This window comes from Eurytemora carolleeae, unplaced genomic scaffold (assembly GCF_000591075.1).
Source record: "Eurytemora carolleeae unplaced genomic scaffold, Eaff_2.0 scaffold423, whole genome shotgun sequence".
NCBI lineage: Eukaryota > Metazoa > Arthropoda > Copepoda > Calanoida > Temoridae > Eurytemora > Eurytemora carolleeae.
In genome coordinates, this window is record NW_019396914.1 from 206,608 (window position 1) to 217,232 (window position 10,625).

At 32.8% G+C, this 10,625-nt stretch overlaps 1 protein-coding gene across 1 annotated transcript; it reads right to left on the bottom strand.

The window, feature by feature from the left end:
- Positions 1–2,340: 2,340 nt before the first annotated feature.
- LOC111710040 (DNA-directed RNA polymerase III subunit RPC1-like) lies at positions 2,341–3,060 on the bottom strand. The gene has a single exon (XM_023484053.1). The coding sequence runs from the start codon at positions 3,058–3,060 to the stop codon at positions 2,341–2,343; it is 720 nt and encodes a 239-aa protein (XP_023339821.1).
- Between the last annotated feature and the right edge of the window lie 7,565 nt (positions 3,061–10,625).

Consider the following 10,625-nt stretch of genomic DNA (forward strand, 5'->3'; position numbering starts at 1 on the left):
AGTATGCTCTCATTGGTGGGATTAAAAAAGCTTTTATGATTATTTTTTTGTGGCTTCTTAGCAAGAGTTTTCTTGATTTGTTTAATGGGTGTGTACGACTATCTGATCAAATAAAATGTCAGTAAATATTTTGGCTTAAAAATACGTACTGGTTTTGATTGTTAACGTTTCCAAATGGCAAATGTAAGCAAAGTTCTATTTCCTGTTTCTTCTCTGAGAATCCTACATCCGGTTGCCCCGATATCCGGTCGGCATGGGAACCTTTAATCCCTGTATTCAATTCAATCCTGGACAAATAATTTTACTCGATCAATAGATTTCTATTCCAGTCTGGACCTTTGTGCGTCCGTCCGATCTTTTCTACGTCTAACCAAAACCTATTGTAGATCGATCTGTATTGTTAGTATCGGAAGTGTCCGTCTAGAGTATAGAAGAATTGTACAAAGAGTCGGATATTCGTTTTTGTATCCGACCCGTCTTCAACACTCTGACCAGCCAGCCGGGGTCAGGAGGGGAGATAGGTTGAACACCTGCAATCTTCTTCCCACAGATCTTCAGACCAAATAAGACCGTAAACACCGTTTCTTAATTATACTTTTTCCTTAATATTCATTCATCTTTAATCTGTATATTTTCCTTAATATATCCGTCTATACATTCATCTTTAATCTGTGTATTTTCCTTAATATATCCGTCTATACATTCATCTTTAATCTGTATATTTTCCTTAATATATCCGTCTATAAATGAAATGAATGAAATGAATGAAATGAATGAAATGAATGAAATGAATTAAATGAATGAAATGAATGAATTAAATGAAATGAATGAATGTTTAGTTTCTACAGATCCCTGCTGAGTCTGACAGGATCATAACACTGTAAACAAACATCTTTTTTTTAGAAATAGCAGTGCACAAATGGATACCGACATTTGAGGCAACGTATCCTTCAATAGCAATAAAGAAATGGATATTAACATATTTTACAAACGTAGCACAGAAATGGATACATTTGCTGCAATAGCAATATGCGTATTTATTTACTATGTAGAATAGTACAAATAATGTCTAGTACCATTCCTACCTAATCGCACTACTAGCTTGAGAACCCAGCGTTGCCTAGGGAACTCATAGTTTGGGCTGGGCACGTTCCAACTTTTTTGAAATCGTTCCTTTTCGTTCTAGAACAAGGGCCTTCAGCGAGATAGTTCCGTTCTCTTTCTTTTCTTCAAATCGTTCTGCTCTTGTTCCATTCCGTTCTGTTCTTCGTGTTCTTAGTCAAAGAACTATTTCATCCCCGTACCCTTCAATAAGGGAGGCTGGGGAAGGGGGCGTGTTAAGAGTGGGGGGGGGGGGCAGGGGGATCGAATTAAATGTATCTTTTAATCGTTCCTGATTTAAAATGTGTTCCCGAATTAGAACGCGTTCTTTATAATAAGAACTCATTCCTGATTTTAACCTTCTTTTTAAGCAATTTCCATTTCGTTCTGGTCCGCTCTTTTACTAATCATTTCAATGTTCCTTTTTTGGAATGATGGGATTGGTCTTGATAGTTATGTTCATTCTCGTGAAAGAACGATCGTTCCCCAGGAACATCGACCAGCCCTAGTCTCATAGTTACTCCCGTAGTTTACCCGCATGTGGTCATAAACTACGATTTTTGCCATTTTTCCCTATAAAAGTGGACCCACTCAACTTAGAATATCAAAGTAACAAATGCCTTACTCCAATAGTTTCTTTTAAGTCAGTACCAATCCAGGTATAACCTTCTGTATTCTTCTGTATCTATCAATCGAGAATCGAGATACAACCTCTGTATTCCTCAGTATGTATCGTGCAGATACAACTTGCTCTTGAACTCCATGTTCAACAATAATTCTTAGGTCTGTATCAAGCCAGATAGAACAATCAAAATTTGAGGCAAATCGGTCCAGGGGTTTCCGAGTTATGATCGGACAAACAAACAGAAAAACATCGATTACAACTTAATTTGTATAGATAAACCGCTCAAACTAATCTTTCAGAGTAGACATTTCTGTACATCTGTTTTATATCAAGTATTGGCAGGCTCAAGATATTTTGTTGAAAAATCATTGAATAAAGGAGACACTTCTTCATTCATTTCTTCACTTATTCATTCATTCATTCAGCCTAGCAAATACCATAATGATGTAACACAGAGATGAATGATAATTGAAAATATGAACCCCGTGAAGAATATTCAAATGATGATTGATCAGTAATCACGTGACAAAAGATTAGTGATTATTGTCTTCTAACACCAAGCCTGATGTGAAAGAGTTCTAAAGGATGGAAGAGTTCTAAATGATGGCAGAGTTCTAAAGGATGGAAGAGTTTTCACAAACGGGTGAGTTCTCAAAATTTGGAGAGTTCTCACGAATGGGAGAGTTCTCATGAATAGAAGAGTTCTCATAAATAGAAACGTTCTCATGAATAGAAGAGTTCTCATGAAAAGAAGAGTTCTCATGAATAGAAGAGTTCTCATAAATAAACGAGTTCTCATGAATAGAAGAGTTCTCATGAATAGAAGAGTTCTCATGAATAGAAGAGTTCTCATGAATAGATGGGTTCTCATGAATAGAAGAGTTCTCATGAATATAAGAGCTCTCATGAATAGAAGAGTTCTCATGAATAGAAGAGTTCTCAAGAATAGAAGAGTTCTCATGAATATAAGAGCTCTCATAAATAGAAGAGTTCTCATGAATAGAAGAGTTCTCATGAATAGAAGAGTTCTCAGGAATAGATGGGTTCTCATGAATAGATGAGTTTTCATGAATAGAAGAGTTCTCATGAATAGAAGAGTTCTCATAAATAGAAGAGTTCTCATGGATAGAAGAGTTCTCAAGAATAGAAGAGTTCTCATGAATAGAAGAGTTCTTATGAATAGAAGAGTTCTCATGAATAGAAGAGTTCTCATGAATAGAAGAGTTCTCATGAATAGAAGAGTTCTCATGAATAGAAGAGTTCTCATAAATAGAAGAGATGAATAGAAGAGTTCTCATGAATAGAAGAGTTCTCAAGAATAGAAGAGTTCTCATGGATAGAAGAGTTTTCATTAAAGGAAGATATCTCATGAATGGAAATATTTTAGAGAATATGCCAGCAATGTCAATTTACAGAATTTTGAAGTTTAATGTAACTATGTACTTAAATACATAGATCAAGTGGTTCCAGTTTATTTTAGTTCCAAGTAAAGTCATTACTCAATATAGAGGTTCCAAAGTATCAAGATTTTGTTTGACTTTTTAAATGTCTCACTGCTTGAGTTTTTGAATGTTTGACTGTTTGACTTTTTGACTGTTTCATTGCTTGACTGTTTAATTGTTTGACTTTTGGATTGTCTGTTTTTTTATTTGTCTGTTTGTCTGTTTTGGTGTTTGTCTGTTTGTCTGTTTGTCTGTTTAGAATGAATGGAATTCCCTGGATTCTCAAGGAGAAACCTGTCTCCATGGTTTCTGTATACACTGTATAATACTATACCAGGAATTTGTGGCGTTCTGTGCCCTTTTTCCTATCTAACTCATTATTCAAATTTTCTCTCGGAATTTCAAGGAAAAGAAAAAATTTCTATTTAGTTACGATTCGTCTCAATTTAAAAAAAATAACAAGGTTTGATCCTTTTTTGAATAATCAGTTAATTTCGAGTTTTTTATTAATTATTTCTTTTATTACTTCTTTAACCCCCCCCCCTCTCATTTCACCCTGTAAAGCATACCCATGGTGCAATAATATTTGCATTTTTGTGCATACGTTGTGCAACTAGAAAAAATACTGTTTAATTATAGCTTTGCATCTTATACCCGCAGAATTATTAAGCACAGCCCAACAGTTGAGGTTAAAACTTAAAATATTTTGAATCTTTTGGAGATAAACTTGGTTTCGTCTTTTTTGATTCATATTTTGCCAGTCCAATCTTTGCATTGATTCTAGTTGTAAACTTCTTATTTCAACTCTTTTGTAAGGCCGCATATTGAGTATGGGTTTTACATGGAAAGGGGGTTGAAAGCTGTAAACTGGCAAAAAAAGGAATGAAAAAAACAAAAATCAAAAAAAGGTTTGATAGTTAGCACTTTAATGCAGATTTAGAGATCTGTAGCTGAACCAAATAGAAGAGAATCATAAAAAAGTTGTACAAGAGCCGAATTTAATATATTCAAATATTCAAATATAATTAACCGATTTAAATCCTTCCTTAATTTTTAACATTGAATCGGCGGTTCAAATTTGATCCGGAAGTAAGTAGTTCAGCTCAAATTCATTAAATTTGGTCTCTGGGTTTAAAATAAAACTTCTAGAAAGCTTTTCGTTCACAAATCTGGTTTTGAATTCGAATAAAGCTAAAAGAAACCATATGTGCAAAAATCTTTAGACGAAAGGTTATCAATATTTGTCTTAAAACATATGATAGTTTTAAATGTGAAAAAGTAGGTTTTATAAAAATATCTTTTTCATTCTGTCTTCATTTAATCCTATCCCACAGATTATCTGACATTCTTCATAGCCCCCCCCCCCCCACCCCCCTGACTCAAAATTTGTATTAGATTCGATTCAAACATGGTTGGTTCAGCTGGAAATTTTAATATGTGTATCGAGATTTGAGCCGGCGCTCAATTGGAACCGTTTTTTTGGCGGTTCAGCTATGCGGTTCAAATTTTTAAATTCGGCCTCTGGTTAGGTGGGTTGGAACTTTATGATAAATTATCATTATTTGTTGTAATTTTCGATGCTTTAAGGTAGAGAAAGTAAATAAGGAGGCATGTACAATTTACAACGCTACGCTCAATTAAACACAGAATTTTATTTTTTCCAAACTTGGACTTTTCTGTTGTTTCGCCTAAAGTTTCCACTTCCAGCATACCGTCAGGTACAAAGGGTAATGTTGGTTATTATGTGTAATCCTGGTTTACGACCCAATCAGGCATAATTCTAGTCATCTAAACACTGCACTGCATGCTGCAGTATGCAAACTGCAGTTCATGTTTCAAAATACAGTTCATGTTCCAAACTACAGTTCATAATTCAAACTAAAGTTCATGTTCCAACCTACAGTGTATGTTCCAAACTATAGTTCATGTTTTAAACTACAGTTCATGTTTTACACTATACAGTTCATGTTTCAAACTACAGTTCATGTTTCAAACTACAGTTCATGTTCCAAACTACAGTTCATGTTTGAAACTACAATTCATGTTCTCAACTACAGTTCATGTTCCAAACTACAGTTCATGTTTGAAACTACAGTTCATGTTTGAAACTACTACAGTTCATGTTCTCAACTACAGTTCATGTTCCAAACTAAAGTTCATGTTCCAAACTAGAGTTCATGTTTCAAACTACAGTTCATGTTTCAAACTACAGTTCATGTTCCAAACTACAGTTCATGTTTGAAACTACAATTTATGTTCTCAACTACCTTTCATGTTCCAAACTACAGTTCATGTTTCAAACTTCAATTCATGTTTGAAACTACAGTTCATGTTTGAAACTACAGTTCATGTTTCAAACTACAGTTCATGTTCCAAACTACAGTTCATATTTCAAACTACAGTTCATGTTCCAAACTACAGGTCATGTTTTAAACTACAGTTCATGTTCCAAACTACAGTTCATGTTTGAAACCACAATTCATGTTCTCAACTACAGTTCATGTTTCAAACTACAGTTCATGTTTCAAACTACAGTTCATGTTTCAAACTTCAATTCATGTTTCAAACTACAGTTCATGTTTGAAACTACAGTTCATGTTTGAAACTACTACAGTTCATGTTCTCAACTACAGTTCATGTTTCAAACTACAGTTCATGTTTCAAACTACAGTTTATGTTCCAAACTACAGTTCATGTTTCAAACTACAGTTCATGTTCCAAACTACAGTTCATGTTTGAAACTACAATTCATGTTCTCAACTTCAATTCATGTTTGAAACTACGTTTGAAACTACAATTCATGTTTTAAACTACAGTTCAGGTTCTCAACTACAGTTCATGTTCCAAACTACAGTTCATGTTTCAAACTTCAATTCATGTTCCAAACTACAGTTCATGTTTCAAACTGCAGTTCATGTTTTAAACTACAGTTTATGTTCCAAACTACAGTTCATGTTTCAAACTACAGTTCATGTTCCAAACTACAGTTTATGTTCCAAACTACAGTTCATGTTTCAAACTACAGTTCATGTTCCAAACTACAGTTCATGTTTCAAACTACAGTTCATGTTCCAAACTACAGTTCATGTTTCAAACTACAGTTCATGTTCCAAACTACAGTTCATGTTCCCAAATACAGTTAATATTTCAAACCTTAAACTTTATTCAAACGTTATTTTATCATCAAAACTACATTAATTTTTGAAATACAGTTTATTTTCAGAAATTTTTTATACTTCAAATTGTAGTTTATTTGAAAAAATTGAGAACAAATTATTAAAACGGCAAATTTTTTATTCACATTTTTGTTATTTTGAAAACTGATAATTGACCAGAAAGCTAATTATGATTGTGAGAAAATTGCTTCATGCTCTGCGAAATCCTGTTTACTTAAGCCGTCTGCACTTTGTTAAGCAAATCACCGTGCATTCTGCGACCTTCTATTTATTCTGCAAACTGCAAATTAATCACAGAATATGCCAAATCATCTAATTTACCTTTAGTTCTCGCCGTAAGATCGTAACTAAAGTACAATCCATAAATCATTTTTGGCAAAGTAAACATATTTGCAAACCTCATGCTTATAATTCGCACAATCAATTCTACCGTTATGCCCTTCATTACGATACTAAAGGAGGAAAAAGTACGAAAATAAATATCCGGGGTCACAACTAACCACAAAAAGTTTAAAACCGGTTTTAAACATAATCAAGGGTGTCACGATGAGGAAAAAGGGAGTGAAATAAATAAGAAATATGTTCAAATATCTAAATATATATATATTATATACTTATACTGATGAGGGGTATAATCATTCATTCTCCTGTACTTCCAACCAACTAATTTATTTCAAGCTCTACAGAAAATAAATTCAAGGGAGAACAGAATATATCTATCTTTATATGTACTTTGCTTGTCTGGGTGTTTGCTTGTTTGTTTGTGTTCGATAGAATTCAAAACGGCTGAACCGATCCGGCCCACATTTTTTGTGGGACCTCACCTGACCCCAGGGACGGTTTATGGATGATCAAATTAAAAAAAAATTGGCCTCCAACAAAATTCGATTTCCATTAAATTTTGAAACTCCAGAAAGACAAACTCCTAAAAGACAAACTCCTGAAAGACAATTCCTGAAAGACAAACTCCTGAAAGACAAACTCCTAAAAGACAAACTCCTGAAAGCCAATTCCTGAAAGACAAACTCCTGAAAGACAAAGTCCTGGAAGACAAACTCCTGAAAGACAAACTCCTGAAAGACAAACTCCTGAAATGCAATAATCTGAAAAGTTTAACTCCTGAAAGTTTAAACTCCTGAAAGAAAAACTCCTGAAAGGCAATCATTTGAAAGACAAACTCCTAAAACTTTAAACACAAACTCCTGAAAGTAAATGTCTTGTAAGACAAGCTCCTTAAAGACCAACTCCTAAATGGCAAACTCCTGAAAGACAAACTCCTGAAAGACAAACTCCTGAAAGACAAACTCCTTTTTACAAAATCATGAAAGATAAACTCTAAAAATACAAACTCCTTAAAGACCAACTCCTAAATGACAAACTCCTGAAAGACAAACTTCTGAAAGACAAACTCCTAAAATACATTTTCCTGAAAGACCAACTCCCGAAATACAAAATGCAGAATATACAAATTTGTAAGTTTTGGATTATTTCAGATTCTTTAACATCAAGTTGAAAGCGCAATGGGTGAAACGTATTTTTAGTGTTTAGGATAAATCAAGAAATATAAATGTCAATTTCACAATAAAGATAAATCTAAATTGATTAAAAATAAATATTTTGCTTTGGACCAGACATTACTGCCATCATTTAGAGAGGTTGCGTGAAATTATTTATACACATTTATCATTCTTTTTTCCTTTTTCCCTCCCCTCCTACCCTCCATCCCCCTATCCTCATTTTCCCTCCCCTCCTACCCTCCATCCTACTATCCTCATTTTCTCCTCGCCAATTATCCTCCATCCTACTATCCTTATTTTCCCTCCCCTCCTACCCTCCATCCTCCTATCCTCATTTTCCCTCCCCTCCTACCCTCCATCCTACTATCCTCATTTTTAAAATAATTTTAATTTTATTTTCTATAAGTCTAAATAATTTGATAACAAATTAAATAAATACAATTGTCTTTGGAGATTTTTTTTATTTTTATTTTTTTGTTATCTTTTGTTTTTCCTCGCTGATTTTTAAATTTAATATTATTTAATAATTTGTAATATGATACAGAAATTTAAAAAAAAACGAAAAAAACAATTGACCTACTTTGAACAAATTTTTTTCTTTCAATATTAGTATAAAACCTACAATTCTTATTCCTATAAGTTATGAGTTCATTGCCGAAAAATGCTAACAATCCACCACCAATTATTTTAAAAATGAAAACAATAAAAATGTAACTTTCCCTAATCCTCTATTTTCGTAGATTTTTAAATATTTCCTTATAGAACACTTAATTTGTATTTTTGTTATTTTCTATTTTTTTGTAGATAATATGCTTACTTTCTTAGTAGTAGTTACTTAATATATTGATTCTTTAAACCCAAAACAACCATTTTCAACATTCCCCAAATATTTATTTGATTTTTTCTGACATTTCCTCATTTTCTTTTATCTGGCAGTATGGTTTAAATTGAATGTAAAAAGTATTGAGTGCATGGATATTATGAACATGAAATCAAGAGCCTGGAAAATTGAATAAGAGGCAGGATTAGAAGATTTTCTACCCCAGTAATATTATATTTCAAACAGTTTCTGAATGAATAATATTTGGGTTGGAATTCTTCTAGTCTAGACTTAGACTGTACACGCAATATATTGGGGATAGGTAGGTAGATAGATAGATAGGTAGGTTGGTAGATAGGTAGGTTGGGAGATAGGTTGGTTGGTAGATAGGTAGGTAGGTTGGTAGATAGGTAGGTAGATAGATAGATAGGTAGGTTGGTAGATAGGTAGGTTGGTAGATAGGTAGGTTGGTAGATAGATAGGTAGGTAGATAGGTAGGTTGGTAGATAGGAAGATAGATAGATAGATAGGTAGGTTGGTAGATAGGTTGGTTGGTAGATAGGTAGATAGGTAAGTTGGTAGATAGGTAGGTTGGTAGATAGGTAGGTTGGTAGATAGGTAGGTTGGTAGATAGGTAGGTTGGTAGATAGGTAGGTTGGTAGATAGGTAGGTTGGTAGATAGGTAGGTTGGTAGATAGGTAGGTTGGTAGATAGGTAGGTTGGNTCTAGAAAAAAAGCATTAACAAAGCATTACAGTTCTTTGAGAGTAGGAAGAGGAAGGAGGGGAGGGGGAAGGGGGAATATTGGAAGGGGGTGGGGGTGTCTGTGTGCAGTTTTCCCTTTTACACACTGGAACTAATTTCTGTAAACACCCCTCACGGTGATTTAGATGTATTTGTTAAAATGTCGGTGACTTTTTTTTTTCAAACCCGTTTTAGGCATTAAACTTAAATTTTTTGTATTGATATAATTATACTTTTTGCTGGGTTGGGTGCATTACAAATCATATCTACTCCATCGTGCTTTGTTTGCTAGATTTTGATAAACAGATCCAAATATCTCTGGGTTTATCCAGATACAGGCCGGACATACTTAGATCATGTTAGTTGTGCGTACCCTGCAATAGAAGTGCACTTGAAATGAATAAGTGTTGTTAAAATGTTAAAATGTTAAAATAGTACAATCTACCCGCATCTTTTCAACATGTTTTAGAAAACACAAAATATACAGAAATGTGGAGTATATTCTAACTTTATAGTAATAACCAGAAAACTCTGAAATAGGGAGACGACTTTTATAATTAAGTTATGATGACTTTAAATAGTCTAATAAGCATGGGACACAGCAATTAATTGTGCAGTGTAAAAAGATATATTTCATTTAATTAGTAAATTAATAAGTATTGTATAGTAAAACTATTTGCTTTGTAACAACATCAAGTTTTGCTTTAAAGTCGTCTTCCTATTTCAGAGTTTTCTGGTTATCATTGCAGTATATTTTAACTTTAGTATATTCTAACTTTAGTATATTTTAACTTTTGTATATTCTAACTTTAGTATATTTTAACTTTTGTATATTCTAACTTTAGTATATTTTAACTTTAGTATATTCTAACTTTAGTATATTTTAACTTTAGTATATTCTAACTTTAGTATATTTTAACTTTAGTATATTTTAACTTTTGTATATTCTAACTTTAGTATATTCTAACTTTAGTATATTTTAACTTTAGTATATTTTAACTTTAATATATTCTAACTTTAGTATATTTTAACTTTAGTATATTCTAACTTAAGTATATTTTAACTTTAGTATATTCTAACTTTAGTATATTTTAACTTTAGTATATTCTAACTTTTGTATATTTTAACTTTAGTATATTCTAACTTTAGTATATTTTAACTTTTGTATATTCTATCTTTAGTATATTTTAACTTTAGTATA

Bases quoted from the DNA above. Each gene is read 5' to 3' on its own strand.
- LOC111710040 (XM_023484053.1), bottom strand. From the start codon at position 3,060: ATGAGAACTCTTCTATTCTTGAGAACTCTTCTATTCATGAGAACTCTT.